General features: G+C 43.6%; 2 protein-coding genes across 6 annotated transcripts in view; one reads left to right on the top strand and one right to left on the bottom strand.

Moving 5' to 3' along the window:
• The window catches only part of mapk8ip3 (mitogen-activated protein kinase 8 interacting protein 3), a 35,039-nt gene extending 24,477 nt beyond the window's left edge, over positions 1–10,562 (top strand). For 3 of the 4 annotated variants that reach the window (XM_071533302.1, XM_071533304.1, XM_071533303.1), the window contains 15 exons: positions 233–310; positions 816–971; positions 1,186–1,351; positions 1,801–1,998; positions 2,125–2,281; positions 2,858–2,980; positions 3,815–3,895; positions 4,086–4,153; positions 4,530–4,678; positions 4,791–4,962; positions 5,061–5,174; positions 5,942–5,980; positions 6,843–7,007; positions 8,294–8,440; positions 8,748–10,562. In XM_071533302.1, coding sequence (XP_071389403.1) covers positions 233–310; positions 816–971; positions 1,186–1,351; positions 1,801–1,998; positions 2,125–2,281; positions 2,858–2,980; positions 3,815–3,895; positions 4,086–4,153; positions 4,530–4,678; positions 4,791–4,962; positions 5,061–5,174; positions 5,942–5,980; positions 6,843–7,007; positions 8,294–8,440; positions 8,748–8,872 — 1,938 coding nt within the window. In that variant the 3' untranslated portion in view covers positions 8,873–10,562. The remainder of the gene's footprint in view (positions 1–232; positions 311–815; positions 972–1,185; positions 1,352–1,800; positions 1,999–2,124; positions 2,282–2,857; positions 2,981–3,814; positions 3,896–4,085; positions 4,154–4,529; positions 4,679–4,790; positions 4,963–5,060; positions 5,175–5,941; positions 5,981–6,842; positions 7,008–8,293; positions 8,441–8,747) is intronic. The other variant, XM_071533305.1, reaches the window with a different exon arrangement.
• A 144-nt stretch (positions 10,563–10,706) lies between these two features.
• Positions 10,707–16,752, bottom strand: nme3 (NME/NM23 nucleoside diphosphate kinase 3). 2 transcript variants are annotated; one of them, XM_071533316.1, is made up of 5 exons: positions 16,633–16,752; positions 13,681–13,811; positions 13,462–13,563; positions 12,461–12,573; positions 10,707–11,700 (listed from the first exon to the last, which is right to left on the bottom strand). In XM_071533316.1, the coding sequence occupies exons 1-5, from the start codon at positions 16,676–16,678 to the stop codon at positions 11,583–11,585; spliced, it is 510 nt and encodes a 169-aa protein (XP_071389417.1). In that variant the 5' UTR covers positions 16,679–16,752; the 3' UTR covers positions 10,707–11,582. The 2 variants fall into 2 exon arrangements, with proteins under 2 accessions (XP_071389417.1, XP_071389415.1); XM_071533314.1 differs by lacking the exon at positions 16,633–16,752 and adding an exon at positions 15,940–16,051.
• Between the last annotated feature and the right edge of the window lie 872 nt (positions 16,753–17,624).

Raw genomic sequence — 17,624 nt, 5'->3', positions numbered from 1 at the left:
TGAAAATATAAATTACAACTTCTGCTCATAGTGCCTGTTACTGACCGCCAGTTTATTCTGCCCACATGATGGGGATATGGTAAATAGTGAGCAGTTGAGATGATTGAATGCTGTTGGTTTTCATTAGTGGCCAATAAGACTGGAGATGTTTTTAGGAGCCAGTCAGTAATTAATTTCTCTGCTTGTCTCCTGACCCTGCTGACCCCACCTCTGCTTTTAGACAACCAACGAGAAAGAGGACAACCGCATGAAGAATGTTCCTGTTCCTGTGTACTGTCGCCCCCTGGTGGAGAAGGATCCCAACAGGAAGGTAAGAAATTTGGGAGAAGGTAGAAGTGACGATGGTTTTCTGTGTTGACGTAATATAGCTGACGTTGCTAGAGCTTTGTTTGGGTAAAAAAAAATCCAGCCCCAACTGAAGTCCAAACTGTCAGACGTGACTAAAACCATCTTTCACAAATAACATTTTTTTTCTTTTTTCCAGTGAAAGGCCAGTGTTGACTCATATATTGCTGTAGCTAATGACTGAGCAGCCAGATATAAGACTGATAACATATGATACATTTGTTTAAGTGTCACAACATTCATCCCGGCAGATGGCATATCGTCAAGCAGCGGCAATACCTTTTTAACCAGAAGGTCACAAGTTTAAACTTGTACTTCTAAACTTCTGAACTGAAACTAAGACTGCATAATGGAATATGTGAAAAATGACAGTATATTTCAGCAGACAGTATGTATGTGTGTGTGTGTGTGTGTGTGTGTGTGTGTGTGTGTGTGTGTACGTGTGTGTGCATGTGTGTACGTGCTTGCAGTTGTGGTGTGCAGCAGGAGTGGACCTGACCGGATGGAGGGCCTGCAGCCAGGAGTCGGCAGCAGTCAAGGCAGCGTCCAGCAGCACCGACCCTCTGAACACTGAGGAAGAGGCAGGAGACAGCAAGAGCAACCACAGCTCCCCCGAGAAGAGGAAGGTAGAGCATTTGCGTAGTACATTACACCTGTAATTAATATTGGAAAATATGTAATATCAAACTACCCAGAAACATGGTGAACATTGTTTTTCCTCAGATGAACCACATCCCCTTTAAGTTGTTTTGTGTTATTGTGTCAAAACCCTGTCGCCTCTCCTCTCCTCTCCTCTCCTCCCCTCTCTCTCCTCTCTCTCCTCTCTCCCCTCTCTCTCAGTCTAAGGAGCTGCAGGAAACAGACACCATGAGCAGTCGAGTGTGGATCCTCACCAGCACCCACTCAGCCAGCAAGGTGGTCATCATCGACGCCAACCAGCCGGGTTCGCTGGTCGACCAGTTCAACGTCTGCAATGCCCATGTGCTGTGCATCTCCAGCGTGCCAGGTGAGACGGCTGGTCATATCTCACTATATTACCGTTAAGGCCCCAATGTAGTTTCATAAACATCATTTTTCAATAAGTAACACAAATGCTGATTTTTCTCCAGTATTTATAAACAATACAAACAAAAATTTTAAATGGGTCATTACACATTTACTCATTTTTAATTGCTAGTTACCAGTCTTATTGACCAAAAACTAGTTTTCTACTGGGGAATTATCCCTATAATGACTACTGATTAAATGTTATTCTGTAAACAACACAGAAGTCTAATAAGAAAACAGTGTTGCTGCTCTGCTGCTGACCCTGACCTCCCTGTGGAGGAGGAAGAGAAAAGATCCCCTATAGGGATCATTAAAGGATCACATCATTATTTAACACATGCAATAGCATCGCTGCTGAGGTGTGTGTGTGTGTGTGTGTGTGTGTGTGTGTGGTGTGCTTGTATCCAGCTGCCAGTGAGAGCGACTATCCAGCAGGAGAGATTGTTCTGGATCCCGGTGATGGTGTTACCGGGGGAGGAGAGGAAGCTGGAGGCATGGAGGGCATGTTGGCCGGCATCACTCTGGTGGGCTGCGCCACCAACTGCAGCGTGGCCCGCAGCAACTGCTCCTCCCGCACCGACACGCCCATACTGGACAAAGGACAAGGTGAGCAAATCCCAAACGCTCCAGTGCATTTTGGTGTTAATATAGCAAACCCAATCAATCAAGTTATCCCGTAAGTGCAGCAGCGCTAACATCCCGTCCGTTTGTTTCCACCCTGTCGTGCTTTAGCCCCCGTCGCTCCCCCCATGAACGGGAAGCTTCACCCCGCCCAGTCAGCTGAGGAAGCCACCGAGGCCACCGAGGTACCCGAGCCGGCGGCCAGCCACACAGAGGGGGGCTCCGGACCCCCGGGACCCTTCACTGAACACGTCTTCACCGATCCACAGCCTCGCACAGCGGATGCCGCCGACAGGTAGGAGGCGCCCGCTGCACGGGTTCACATGTCGATGTTTAAAAAGACTGGAAAACATGCTGACAACTTGGATCCGACAAGAGAGCAAATGATTATCTCAGTTTTGTCTGATCTTAGCATTCGCTTACCTAGATTATGATGATACTAATAACCACTCATTTTACTTTAGCGTGCTCCGTGACAATGATTCAAACATAATATTTATGACTAACCACATGTATATTTATCTTGTATGTCTTGTATTTACTGAAGTACTGCCTGCATTACTGTTAGTATTGGAACATTGTAATGTATTTTAACATTGTATTTACTATATTTATTTATTTTCAATGTGATATCACAATCTGCTTTGGCAACACATGCGATTCATGCCTATAAAGCTCATTTTTAATTGAATTGAAATCGACTGCTTTTAACATTTAACTGGATAACTGTATCTGGTGTGAGCGGTGTGTAAATATGTGTGCAGTCTCTTTGTTACACGTTTGTGCCTCCCATGAATTGTACACCCGGTTTATCAGATGACTGTGTGTACCCTCCGTCTGTCAGCAGAAGTGCAGGCCAATCCAAAGAGGAGACATCTCTTCCCCAGGAGACGGAGGATGGAGGTGAAGAGGCCAAGAACTGCACCAGCGTGGCTCCGACCATGTGGCTGGGGGCCCAGAACGGCTGGTGGGTAGCCCGGCTAAACTAATCACAACCTCTCTTGCAGCTCCACAGCAGCTACAGAGAAATTATTCTCATAATTTCTCAGTGTAAAAGTCAGTGTAAATCTCTATTATTAGCCGTGGCACCCTGCTAAGGCCTTGACTAATACTGAAAAACCCATTAAATTGCCACTGGATCAGTTTCATAGCCATATCTTAGATGAACCCCATAGTAAGTCTAAACAAGAAAATTTAAGTTATATAAAAGTTATATACTGTACAGTATATGTTAGGCTTATATTATTACTTCTTTACTTTGGTAATCAAGGCCTAGTCACACTCAGGGGTGGGAAGATTCCCCCAAAGCCTCAAATGGACATCAGATGTGCTAGATTTTTTAACTTTTATTTAATCAGGCCAGTTGACTATTGAGACCACATTCTTTTTTTCACAGTAATGACCGTTAGGAATAGTTGAGGAATAGATACAAGGGAAGGGAAGGCTACACAATCACTTTCCAAGAGAGTTGTGTAACTATCTAAGACCACTGGAGGAACTGTATTTTTTCCATTAACACCTTACTTTAACACAATCAATATAAAATAGCGTTTCATTGTGAATCAGTCAATGATCACGTATGTCTACATCAGGAGTTGTTGACCCCAACCAGTCACAATGCTCTTTGAACTCAAACAGTTTTTCTGTGGACGGTGGACCGTTGGTCCGTCAGGAATCGTTAGCTTTGAACCCCACTGGCCCTCTCACATACTTATGTTGTGTATTTTGAATCCACTCATACATGCCATTAGAGTCACACAGTATTTTGCCCCGGATTAACTTGTCTCTCTCTTCCCTCAAGGCTCTATGTCCACTCAGCAGTTGGCAACTGGAAGAAGTGTCTCCACTCCATCAAACTGAAGGACTCTGTGCTGAGTCTGGTGTAAGTGAGCCATTAGGGACTACTGGACTGTGTGTGTGTGTGTGTGTGTGTGTTTGTGTGTGTCTGTGTGTGTGTGTGTGTGTGTGTGTGTGTGTGTGTGTGTTCTGTGTCCATGAAAGTAAATTTCTAATCAGAAAGCATTTGAATGAATCTCGGTTACTCCAACAGTCTGTCTGCTCTCTCCCTGTAGGCATGTGAAGGGTCGTGTGCTGGTGGCCCTCGCCGATGGGACCCTCGCCATATTCCACAGATCTGAGGGTACTCGGCCCTTTAAATGTTCTTTTTAGCAGAGCTATGATACATCAAATTGTTGGCCTTCTGTTTTTCAAACTCTCTCACAAGGGCTTGGAGGCATCATATAAACTGTCATGTCAACTTTTAAAGAACTAAGAACAACAGCCTTGATCTTAGCTTGACCAATATGCATTTTTGAGTTTCCCCAATGCGTTTTGAAAAGTTTTCATAAGCCCAAGAGGTTGGAGAAGTTTCTTAACCTGCAGAGGCACCATGTAATTCTTCAACTGAAGTTAAAACATGAAAATCAAAATGAAAAAAATTTTGTTGTAGTTGATTATTTACATAGTTTTGCTGGGTATCGGTGTGTGTGTGTGTGTGTGTGTGTGTGTGTCAGCAGATGGCCAATGGGATCTGTCCAACTACCACCTGATGGATCTCGGTCGGCCACATCACTCCATCCGCTGCATGGCGGTGGTCCACGACAAGGTGTGGTGCGGCTACAAGAATAAGATCCACGTCATCCAGCCCAAGAGCATGCAGATCGAGGTGGGTTCAACACAGCTCAATCCACAATGGTTATGGTACAGCAAGTGTAATGTTACTCTAATAATGTAATAATTGATCTTCTCCACCCCTAACCTCTTCCCCCGCTGTTCAGAAGTCCTTCGATGCCCACCCTCGCAGGGAGAGCCAGGTGCGACAGCTAGCGTGGATCGGCGACGGTGTGTGGGTTTCCATCCGACTGGACTCCACCCTGCGTCTCTACCATGCGCTCACACACCAGCATCTGCAGGACGTGGACATTGAGCCCTATGTCAGCAAGATGCTGGGTGAGATACTGTGTGCCTATCATCTTTTTGTAGGGGGAATCTAGGGGGAATCTAGTCCTCAGAGAGTACATTGGCTACAACTTATTTATGATTCACAGGTACTGGCAAGCTGGGCTTCTCTTTTGTGCGAATCACGGCGCTGCTGATTGGTGGAAACCGTCTTTGGGTGGGGACTGGGAACGGTGTGGTCATCTCCATCCCACTGACAGAGAGTGAGTCTGAGTTGCATTCATACACATACACCGAGTAGTTCACAAGGAAACAAACACATGCACCTAGAACCTAGAGCTTGGTGAACACCAACCTGAAAAGCAAAAAAGCACTAGACGAAAACAGTGAGTCATAAGCTGTGATATTGGCATATTGGCTATTGACTGTGTCAAATTAAACTATAATGAAAATCCAAATCAGACTTGCTTGGGTATTTATAAAGGGCTGACAAGTGCACACCTAATGTCAGAAGTTTAGGGAAATCAGCACCTTTTTCCTGGACTCAAGTCATGAGAACCAGACGTGATGTGTCCTCAGTTAGTGGACTCCAGGTAATGTTCCCCCTCCCATTAGGATCCACATTGGAGAAAGCTCATTGGGAAGTGATCAAGTGTTAAGAATAACAACACAAAATGGCAGATAATCACGATAATGTCTCTCTGGATTTAAATAAAATTACAGGAGCCGCTAGAGTTTTCTAGGTTCCGCTAGAAGAAAATAAAATTGGTGATACTGGACAGGATAAAATTCTTGAAATAATTACTATAACTAGACTTTTTCCACATACTCTGTTTATCTGTGCTCTTCTTTAGCTTAATCTCCCCTCTCCCGATGAATTGTCCATCTTTGTTTCTACCTTCCTGTTTTCCTTCCTTCCTTCCCCCCTCAATGGTTCCACCTCCTTCTCAGACCATCTTGGTCCTGACTATTACTGTTACTGTACTCTTTTCTCCTCTGCTCTCCTCCTACCCTCCTCCGCCTCCTCTAGCGGTAGTCCTTCACCGGGGACAGCTCCTGGGTTTGAGGGGTAAGTGGGAGCGCTCCCTACGTCCTGCCTCCTCACCCAGTCATGCCTTCATTTTCCCCTGAATGTCATATCTCCAGACGCCTTTTATCAACCTCTTGTGCAGACTGTGTTCACACATGTGAAAGGACTGCAGGCTGTTACAACTATAGAAGTGTCATGAAGGTTGTGCCCTTGTTCACTCTCCTTCTATCTTAATAGATCTGCGGTGGCAAGCCATAGCTCTTTCTACCTTCCATTTATTTGTTGATGCTCAGCCAATCCTATAAGATCTGTGAAGGCCATTGAATGAGGAGATATTGGACAAAACACTCATATAGAACAGAAAACATTGGATCATTGATCAAGTCAGTTACCCCGTCCTTTTGTATCTGTGAACATTTAGCTGAAGGTGCCAAAACTATTCTGACTGTGTGCAATGATTTTATTCTTTGCTTTATATTGGAAAGGTACTTTTGTTCTTTGGTTGCTCTGCATGTTATCGATGCTATCTGTAGCCCATATTGCATCAAAAAGTGAAAGATGTTTGTCGATGTTGTGATTGTCATAACTGGTAATTTTGGTAAAATCATGAATAACATTGCCTTAACTGGGATATTGTATTCTGGACTTGCATGACTCCACTGCATGCTAGAGATGTGAGTTGTTATTCTAAAACTATTTCTCATCTTCAGTTCATCAGTGGCTCAGATGTGGATTTTGTTGGTTCTTGGTGTATTCCTGGAAAGTGTTTTTATTTGTTTTAAAGAAGGCCTGCTTCGTGCTACCAAACACATCTGATTTGCTAGCATATCTGATGTAATCTTTCCTGATTGGTTGCTTTTGTGTGGCACAGTTACTGACTCCTGGCCTCTCACTCCCTCAGCCAACAAGGTGTCTCCCACATCATCTGGGGGCGTGATCCATGTGTACGGTGATGACAGCTCCGAGAAGAGCAGCGGCAGCTTCATCCCCTACTGCTCCATGGCCCAGGCCCAGCTCTGTTTCCATGGACACCGCGATGCTGTCAAGTTCTTTGTCTCTGTACCAGGTTGGTACAAAGACTGCCACTCTACAGATGCAGCGGTGATCATGTCCTACGTTGCTTCAATACAGCAGGATATAGAAACCTCTCACTCCCAATGTTTCCTACAAAACCTTTTCGATTTGCACAATTTTGTGTCTGTCAGAGATTACCGTACCAATACTGTTACTTGGCAGGACCCAGGATTTAAACTCTTGCTCCTCAGGGTATTTTTAAATAGCTGACCTGTTTGATGGATAGCTGTGCTGTCTGTCAGCTACAGCAACATTATAGTCTGCAGAGATATGACTTTTTTAGACATTTAAAAATAAACAGCTAATAATAACACAAATAACACTATTTCTCTTTGGCTCTCTTACTTAGCTCTGCCTCTACTCTCAGTCTACCAAGTTAGGCTTTGGAGAGAGACTTAAATACTGCTATCAATGACTCAGACTGCCGAGACAGAGGGGTCTGTGCTGATAACTATCATTGGCCATCTGCATAACAACAGTCTTAAGGCATAGAATGGATACAGGGATATCATCATCATGTCTAAAATGTAAACCAGAACCTGGTAATTATATTCATTATATGGTCATGTGTTAAGTTACAGAAGCACTAGAATGATATAGTGGAATGATTTGAATGCCATTTTTCATGTGGCATTTGGACCTTCTGTCCTATAATCAAGAAGAAGCAGCAAGAAGAGACTGTTTAACATTTTAACCTTTAAAATATACTAGAACATCCTAACATATTTGATCAAGGACTCAGTGCCGACAAGAAAGTCTTGGCATCAGCTTACAATGGACCTGCATCTTGTGCTCATCTATGGAGGTATTTTACATGTGGGACCCATACCTGAACCATATTGATCCCTCTAGCTGCCGCATTAATAGCAGGTTTTTGCAACTCAGCTTAGCCCTCTAAACTGTTCTACAGTGGTCAAAGGCAAGATGATATAAAAGTGTGGATTATTCCCTCAGTATCATAAGAACAACTAAACAAGATTTAAACAGAAATCAAAGATAACTCCTAAATTCTTAGATACAGGCTTGATGTACAGAATAACTTTGCAAAGAAACAACCAAATTTGTCTGGAGAACAAGGACAAGAACCTTAGTTTTGTCCAAATTCAGCTGAAGCAAGTTTTTCTTGGCATTAACATGAAAAATGATTATATGCGCATCATGAATCAGTCCACTGAGATGTTATTTCTGAGACCTGTTTTGGCTGACTACCTGCATTCTGCCAGACTTGTCCATAACTGCATACCATGCCCAGTCCTTAGCCTCTGTCTTTTGTGGCAGGCAATGTCCTGGCCACCCTAAACGGCAGCGTGCTGGACAGCCCGTCGGAGGGGCAGGGCTCCACAGCGCCCCCAGAGGCCGAGGCCCAGAGCGTTCACAACGTGTTGGTGCTGAGTGGAGGAGAGGGCTACATCGACTTTCGCATAGGTGAGGAAACACTCACACACACACACACACACACACACACACACCTGTTCACACCAAGACACATGCACCTGCAGCCACACACACATAGAGAATATAGCAGTGTGACGCAGCAAAGAACTGAGGTATGAGAAGTGAGGAACAAGGCACTTTTATAATGTTGCTGCATGTTGGTATTTCACATGTTTGTGTTCTTGTTCCAAAAACTGAAGCTACAAAGGCTTTTGTACTTTGATTAGATACATCTTTTCAACATGGAAATGCATCATGTAAGTTCAGGCTGACCTCTCTGTTTGCCTGTTTGCCTCAGGCGATGGAGAAGACGACGAGACGGAGGAGGGAGAGAGTGCCGGCGCTCCGCAGATGAAACCTGCTCTGTGCAAAGCCGAGCGGAGCCACATCATAGTCTGGCAGGTGTCCTACGTACCCGAGTGACACCTGGGTCTCCTTTCATCCCCCACCCACCCATCTCCTTAAAGAAATCTCCACCACCCCCCCCACACACACACACCTCCAACCACCCAAACCTTGTATTTATCCCCTGGTCATGTAAAAGTTTCCCCTTGGCTCTAAAATGACCCTCCAAGCTCTGTATCTCCCCTTGTAACTATGATATCCCCTCCTGCCCCATCACCTTGTAACTATCTTTATTGCCTTGTAAGTACCTCCTCTGATCCAGTAATCTATAGCCTGCCATCCTATTTCTATCCCATCCAGGCCATTGTAACTATCTTCATGAGCCTTGTAACCCAGCCTCATAACTACCTCCCTGCTCTGTATCAATCTTGTATCCACCCTGTAAGTACACTGTATCTCCTATATTTACCTCAAATGTCCTGCATCTGCCCCAGAGTTACTCCTCTTCTTCCTCCATTTATGGTTTGTCCTCCGTGAAACCTCCACCTTGTCTTAAGGCGTAGCCCAGAGCCCCGACCCCCGCCCCCCCCAGCCATGCATCAGTTGTACCAACAGAACAGGTACAGGAATGTGAATGACAACACTGACTTGCATCGCCACCAGAATTCAGCGTCCCGATTTCCTGGGAACAGCCATTCAGTAATCCATACCTATCTATGCTATGACTTGACGAGAACACACCCCAGCCTTTTGCCGGATACGGACCCTGATTGTCCGGAGAAATTAAGAGCTAGGCAACTGATCGGTGAATGATATTCAGTTTTAGGGAGCTCAGAGTGAAGGGATGCAGATGTCAGTTAGTTTGGGTCAACGTGTTTTGATTTTTGACAGCCGCATCGGAGTTCAGTATAAGTAGGTTGTGTGTGTGTGTGGGACTGGAAAAAAAAAAAAACATCTGGTGAGACGTAATGTACTGAACTCTTGTTTAGGCTTGAGGCTTGAGGATTCTAGTTGATGGAAAAAGGGGTTGAGGTCATTGAAATTTTGAGGGAAAGTGGAGATGAGCCAACACAGAACAAATGGAAAGTCCAAATTATGTTGAATTCAGCACAGAGGCAGGAGAGACTCGGAGCTTCTTGGATCACACCCAGGAAGACAAGCCTGGGGTTTGGCTGTTACAAAGTCAGTTGGACTACGTTGCTTCCCATCTTGCTATCATCGCTGTTTTAAGTGTCTTGATTAGTGAATGAATGACAAATCGGCATGTCACATTTGCCCATTTTCTGCCCTCATAAACCCATATAAGGGGATAATGACTTCAATCCATTGGGAACATCAGTAGGTGGTTACTGACTCAAAATGACAGGAAATATTAAAGTGCGTCTGCAGCAGCCTCATGAAAATTAAAGGCCAGAGGATCCTATCAGTCAGGCCAAAGCATGTCTACAGACTTGAGTTGTGTGAATGTAAACTGAATTGTTGGAGAAGGAAAACCAGGCGCAGGGTTAGAGCTGAAACCAAAAGTGTCAAGGGTTCAATCCTCAGTAGAGAAGTCTGAAAGACAACCTGCACTTAAGAGCTGATTGGCTTGTAACTCATTTCCCCCGCGCTCTCATGTGACTGTCAAGTGGACAGTTTAGTGTGAAGCTGGTGAATGGTGGCGTGTTGTCATTATGGCGCCTGTGTACAGGGATACTGTAAATCTCCAGACACACCGAAGCCCATCCCCTTTGTTCAGTATGGAAACTCATACATTGATCTCTATCTGTGTGGATTAAATATTAAACATATTTGTGTGCTGAAAAACCAGTAAGGTCGTCTAAAGCTCTTTGTGTATCAGATGAGTGTTGTGTGTGTTTTTCACTATTAACAAAACAAAGCACCATAAGAAGATAATATGACTAAAACAACATTTTACAAACAATTTCAGGATCAGATTTATTGTTTTTTGACGATTCCAATACAATTCATACATTATCCTGTGGAATTCCATGAAAGCATGAATGGTTACCAAACCCTCTTAACATATCAACATTAAGATGAAATTCTAAAACTATAAGCAGGACCATATGCTCCAGGCACGCCGTTAGCTTCAGTTATGCATCATGTTTTAAACTTACAGTCATTACATTCAGGTGGTCCCAACTCACACAACAGTCTGCTGTTATGGCATTTATAAACAATCTTACTGTTGTTATGCCCTAGGAGAATTTAGATTTGATGGGGGCATCAAACTTTGGTCTGGATTTAAATGCATCATTTACTTTGACATTCCCTGATGTGTTATCTCATGGTGAAAATTATGAACAGGTAAACATGGCCCTTTAGTGCTCTAAATCCAAGCTTATTGCTTAATTAAGGAATTGACCATTATATGAAGGTTTTGTAAAAAAAATGGCTACAGAAACAGACACTCTAGTTATCAGAAGACTGTACCAGGGCCTGGGGCACAGGACACCTTGGAGGACAAGGTGATGGCCAAGTTATTACTCTCTGAGTGCACTTTTGCTTTGTAAAGCAGATTCACCTCTCCAAAGCGGGAGCAGCAGCTGATACGTAGTACGACTGACCAAAACATTGACTACATTCATCCTATTTGACTGAAAAAGACAAGCAGTGAGAGCTCCAGCAAAGCAGCAATGTCAGCTTATCTCCCTCACGGCTACCTGCTACTAAAGCCAAAAAAAAAAAGCATTCTGAGGTATGATGCGATCCATCTTGTAGTGGGTTGGAGTTAGACTAGTAAAAACACCGGCGTATCTTCAGGACTGTATATATAAGTAGACTGTCATTTGTAGATCCATTGGCTGCTGCTGTCCTCCCAGCAGTGAAGCTCGTTCTGGCGGAACCACAGTGAAATCTCCTTCTGGGCGCTCTCCACCGAGTCGCTGCCATGGACCACGTTCCTGCAAGGCAGAGCCGTCAGAAACATATTCAGCAGATTCTCCATAAGACAAACTCCAGAAACTGTACCTGCCCCAAACAAAAGGCCAGCCATACCATAACAAGTAAGGACATCATGAATTTAATAAAGCAAAATGTGGATCTTTGTTGTTAGACCTAGGGATAAAGATTCTTTAATTACTGCTGTTTGCTGGACTTCCTGTCACTTTATTTTAAAAGACTAGATGAAGGCTGACAGACTAAAAAGACCTGTTTGCTTGCCAGTGAGGCGTCACTCTTATGTAAAACATTACCTGGGAGCGGCATCAATATTGCTCATCTCTGTATAATCCTAACTACATTACACTTCGGATGGGGTCAAAAAACAAGCTTTGGATGGAGTTCTGAACATGGCACCTCTACTCTAAATCATCAACAAACTTTGGCAGACCAAACAAGCAGATGCCTCACCCTGAGAGTGACCAAGGTTACGATGGCTCTTTAAATGACCACTGACCAAGCTAGTGCTCTCCTTGCAGGTTTTCAGAATAGCAAGTTCATCAGATATCCAGTAGTCAAAGCACTCATGAGATTTGGAGCTATGGCTATGCCTGACTAAATGTTTCAAACCTCCATCTGCATCTGGTGTGATAAAAGTGAACTGTAGGATATACAGTTGCCCACACAGTGAAATATGGACGTATTCTAAGGTACAAAAACACAATCCTTCCTCAGAATTGTCCTTCGTTGGAGGACTGAAGCGTTAGACGATGGATGTCCTACCTGCTGACTTCCACACAGTAGTCTCCTCGGATAGTTCCAGGCAGTGAGTCTACAGGATTGGTCTCTCCCAACATCTTGCGTGCGATCTTGACCACATCCAAACCCTGCCACACCTAAACACACACAGAAAGGAGCATTACTACAACATGCACAGCAGCATATTACAAGGCAGCGTTTTATCAGTGTTTAATCCCTTTGCACTGAGTCTGACAATGCCCTTGGAAACATTTATGATAACAGTGTATTGGACATGACAGATTTCATTATGCCACACAAAATACTCAGTATTAGGCCTTGTGACAATCAAAGCATATGCAGAGTTAAAAAAAAATGCATGCAGAAGAGCAAATTTAAGAAATGCAGGCATTCAAAGCTTTCTTATTCTAATTTGTCCTATGCTGTGCATAAAATCTGCTCAGTGCCACTCACGGCCACACCAAATGTTCTTACAGCTCACCTTTCACACACCTTTTTAAAATCTATTACATTCATACAGTCACGTGAGGCACAAGCCACTGAAAATGTCTATTGATTTCAGAATCAATACCTCTACATTGTCTACTTTCCTTCAGTCTCTATATCCAGTGAACCATCATACTGACAAAGACCATCTGTGCCCCCTCTCCCCCTACACACCACCTGCTCCAGTCCTGTCCTCTGGATGGTGCTACAGGTTACTGACAGTATTCCCTGCTGTAGTAAGAATGAATGAACTCGCATAATGACAACTTATGACGCAGCAACTTAATGCAATTCTTAAAAATAACTGAAACATAATGAAATTAAAATGGTGATCATAACATTTTTACCATAATGTAAATTAGCTATTATGTCACTATTTTATGGAGTACGTGAACATTTTTTTGGTAAATAATGTAATAACTTCAACATATAATGTAATAACATACTAAGCCATCATTTTAATCAAACTAACAGCCTTTGGAAATGGCCTATAATAATCTGTGTGTGTGTGTGTGTGTGTGTGTGTGTGAGAATTTCACCATTGCAACGACAGGTCCAGAGCTCATGTAGTGTATCAGTCCACTGAAGAAAGGCTTCCCACTCAGGTGCCAATAGTGTTCCCTAAGAAGGTCTTCAGATGCCTGACAAACATGTAAAATTAAAATGTTACATTAGCCTCAAATCAATTTGGGCCACAAGTAAAATTATTCTGAAAATGTGAGTCTCCAAGAAATCTGATCTTTATGATACATTCATACCTGAACAAGTTTGAGTCCCACCAGTTTGAAGCCCTTCTTCTCGAAGCGACGCATGATTTCTCCCACCAGTTTCCGCTGCACGCCATCTGGTTTCACGGCGATGAAGGTGCGCTCGTTCACACCCGTCCAGCCTACAGCCAAAAATGATATTCATTTAACTGCCAAAATGAAAGGAACACCAGCAGTCAGTGCTTTAACAGCATTGGGCAGCAACTGCCCAGAACAGCTTCCATGCACCTTGTCATAGACTGAAGAGGCTGCATCACCATTCGTTCAGGAGATGGTGGTGATGAAAAATTGTGCTGTATTGATATCTGGTGACAGAGAGCCTACTTCCTTCTTCAGGACACCTGAGATTGAGCAAAATTCCCAAGAGTGATACCCAAAGCTAGATTTGTCCTTCAGCAATAGGGACATAAACACAATTGAGTCTCATTTCCTACATGATCTACATTGTTACTGCTGTCAACAACACATCAGGCCTTTTTTACTTCTGTGTTTACTTTTCCAGAATGCATGTATAATCGTTTAATCAGATCATCTCCTTTGATAGACAATCACTGTCAACCCAGGACCTAAAGTTTCTTTTGCTTGAGGTGCATACTGCCTCTGCAACCTGTGGATCCCCACAAATCCTCCTATGCAGTACCGCACAAAGCCATTTTGACATGCAGAGACAAATCAATCATATCATCAGGCATGGTGTCCAAAATCTGTTCAGTACTTACACAGTATCCTGTACTACTGCAGTACTGTATCATGTAGCATGCACTACATGAAAAATATAACTCATAACAATTTCAACAAATTACATGCCAACTATGCTGAAGCCCAAACAGTAATATGCACCAAGGCTCTAGTGGTCTCCATAACTCATATAACAGCAGTTTCTGGTTTTGTAAAGTATTTGTTTAATGTCTATTAAATGTGACGCTCATTTTGGAACCAGACACTCAAAGTGTTGTGACTGGATAGTTGGCATACGGTACATCTATGAAGCGCCAAGCATTGTTGGGGCTGAGTGGCACAAGCTTTTCCTGCACACCTTAAGGGCCAGTGTTGAACCCCAACTGTTACATACTGTATGTTTTATCAATGCCTATGCTTCCCGTAACTCTTAAATTTACCTCAACTCATTCTTGATTCAACTTAACCTTTTCTACTCATTACCTAGCCTGACCCTAACTAGTTGTTTTACTTTCCCAACCTTTCCCTGACCCTTCAGCAGGTAGCTGTTTCAAGTAAGCTGCTAAGCAATCTAGCTGACATTAGCACTTCAGCCCTTAACATAACGTTTTGATTACATCAGTGCTTTTCAGTTATGTGCCATGAGGCCCAAGAGTCTGCAGGTTTTCATTCCAACCAAACACGACACCAGCAGATTTCACTGACTAGTATACTTCAACCATAGAGGGGGTAACTAAGCATAAACATCACTGGAGTACAAGATGCTCTCCAGTCTTGTTCTTGGAGTCTGTGTTCCTTGGCCTGAGACAGACCTCCGATCAAACGAGAAAACGGAACAAAATCCTGACAGCTTCAGTATACTGAGAGAGAAAGAAACTGCTTATCAAACAATTCTTGAATGCAGTACACCAATCAGCAAGTTGTACGCAGAGGGATTTATCCACACACTGCGAGAACTGGCAGATGGTGCATTGTCAAAGAATACAATACAACGGCCAAGTATGAAGCCTCTGCGGCTGCAGTTTGGGCAGCATCTCAACCATAGACTGTAAAAAAAGATCTCAACACTGTGCAAAGCATTCATAACCATGGCCAACATGCATTGTGGGTAATTATAAACCAGTCTCCAGCCAGACGTTGGGAATTTTGGCTGTTATCCGACTGGTATTTACCAGCCACTCTGATAGGCAACCAAGGGTCGATTTCCTGCCTTTTTCTATTCTTAAAACCAAAAAGTTGTTAGATTGGAAGCTGATGTTTGGAATTCATCAGCCATAGTAGTCAGTAGATGAAAAATTGTAGCCCTCTTCCCTGCTTTTATAACTTCAAACATTAAAGGCTTTGATGCATGTTAAAAAAAACGTTCATTCTAAACGTGGTTTAGAATAACTTATCTAATTAAATAAATAAATAATGCATGAACCCTGCAGTTTGACAACAGTTTTGCAACAGGCTTCAAATTACAACGGGCCAACGCAGACTGAGACCCGAATGCTTGCATTTGTCTAGAAGTTGATACTAATAGTCAACAAAAAGGTATATTACTTAGGCCTGGTAACGGGTGTGTCTCACCAGAATCCTCTATCCGTGCATGCTTTATAATCAAATCTTCAAGTTCATGTAGATCTCGCCGTGACCTTTTTTTCGGCCCCATTGCGCCAAGTGCTCATCCAGACTGACAGCCTATCGGCGCTGAAAGCCTCCACATGTATCCTAACGGCACCAATGGAAGTCCAGTCCCACATAAGCTATTAATAGGATGATGTATCAACTTATATTACAGGGACAACACAGCACAGACTGGCAAGGCTACGGCTGCTGCAGTTGTTAGTTAGACAAGGTAGCCGCTGGCATAAGGCCATGCCTTTGTCCATTAGTAACTACAATCTCACAAACAAGGGCAGAAGTTGAGTATGTCATGCTTTATCAGAGAAAACGTTTTGAAGTCCACGATGTCCGCATGGTGCTGCATTTCACTGCTGCCTCCACAGTTAAGATATTAGTCAAAAGCCGCAGTCGTCTCACACTCACATCTAAGCAACCTTTGCTTGTAAACACGAGCTGTTAGTTAAAAAGCTCCTTTACCCAGTCTGCCCCCTCCTTAACTAGGCGGCGTACCACGGATGACTCACGGAACCCGGACTCGTCCGCATCTCCAGTCCACTGGGGAAACTATGAGCATATTGTCAACTGTAAGAACTTTACTCACGGGTGGCCGGGGTGGCAACTCATGAATGAACGCTAATAAGCAGATATATTACCAACCTGTCTGAAATATATTAGCAAATATAGTCAGAAAGAGGCAAATCATTGTTGCATCGCCGGTTGCCGGTGGCTGGAGCACACTCGGAGACGGAGGAGGGAGGGAGGAAAGGAGGAGGACGTAATGTTGCCAAAACCGTGGTCACGTGTTGCTCCAAGACCAGGGGCGGCGCCATCTTGGGCGCCATGGTAACGTAACTCCTGCCCCAAAATAAGAAATATCAACATATTGCAAAGTCTTAAACGTTGACTGTTATATGTGTAAAAAATGTTTTAGGGTGGATTTTTCCTTTAAGATATAATACTAATTAACTGAATCTTACAATTAGCATTTTTAATCAATAAATACCATTTTAATAGTTATTTTTCTCCTCATTAATGGCCCAATCAACTCACATCTGTGTAGCAAGGTACTTAATTAGGCTGTGCTGAACATGTCCAAATTTCATGCAGTTTACTTCCTGGAGAGGAAGACTTGAGTAAACATCAAGGAGGTTCTAGCCTAATCCAAATGTCCGGACTGCAGACTCGCGGATTTGGGGACTGAGCCCTCGCGGACTATGGTTTTACGTATGCTGACGTTGACTGAACTACTCAGCGTAACTACGTGAGTTCCAAAGAGCTCAGGGGTGCGGGACTGCACACAAGGGGCGAATGGGACGGGACGGGACTTCTCCCCTCGCTCGTTGCCGTGGATACCACCGACGCGAAATCAACGTTAAACAAACTATCACTGAAGGGTGCAGAGCAGAGGAGTCCATTAGCCGTTACAGGCTGATTACAGTCAATGCTGACTGAATATATGCGAGATAAATAGATGCTAATAACTTACACAGGAATACCCTCTTTGCCTGTTTTCCCGTCATGTTAGACATCTGCCTTTGTGTCAGCTGACGTATTATCTTAATATAGAACCTCCTTGGTATTATCTGTCGTGCAATGAACGATGGGAAATATTGCCAGAGGAGTCTGCAAGGTAGCGGACTCGCTGGAAG

This window comes from Centroberyx affinis, unplaced genomic scaffold (genome assembly GCF_046629955.1).
Source record: "Centroberyx affinis isolate AG114_WGS23_722 - 3 ecotype Tasmania unplaced genomic scaffold, CSIRO-AGI_Caff_v1 ptg002360l_1, whole genome shotgun sequence".
In the NCBI taxonomy this organism is placed as follows: domain Eukaryota; kingdom Metazoa; phylum Chordata; class Actinopteri; order Beryciformes; family Berycidae; genus Centroberyx; species Centroberyx affinis.
The sequence above is the reverse complement of the archived record's forward strand: the minus strand, read 5'-3'. Positions and strand labels throughout refer to the sequence as shown.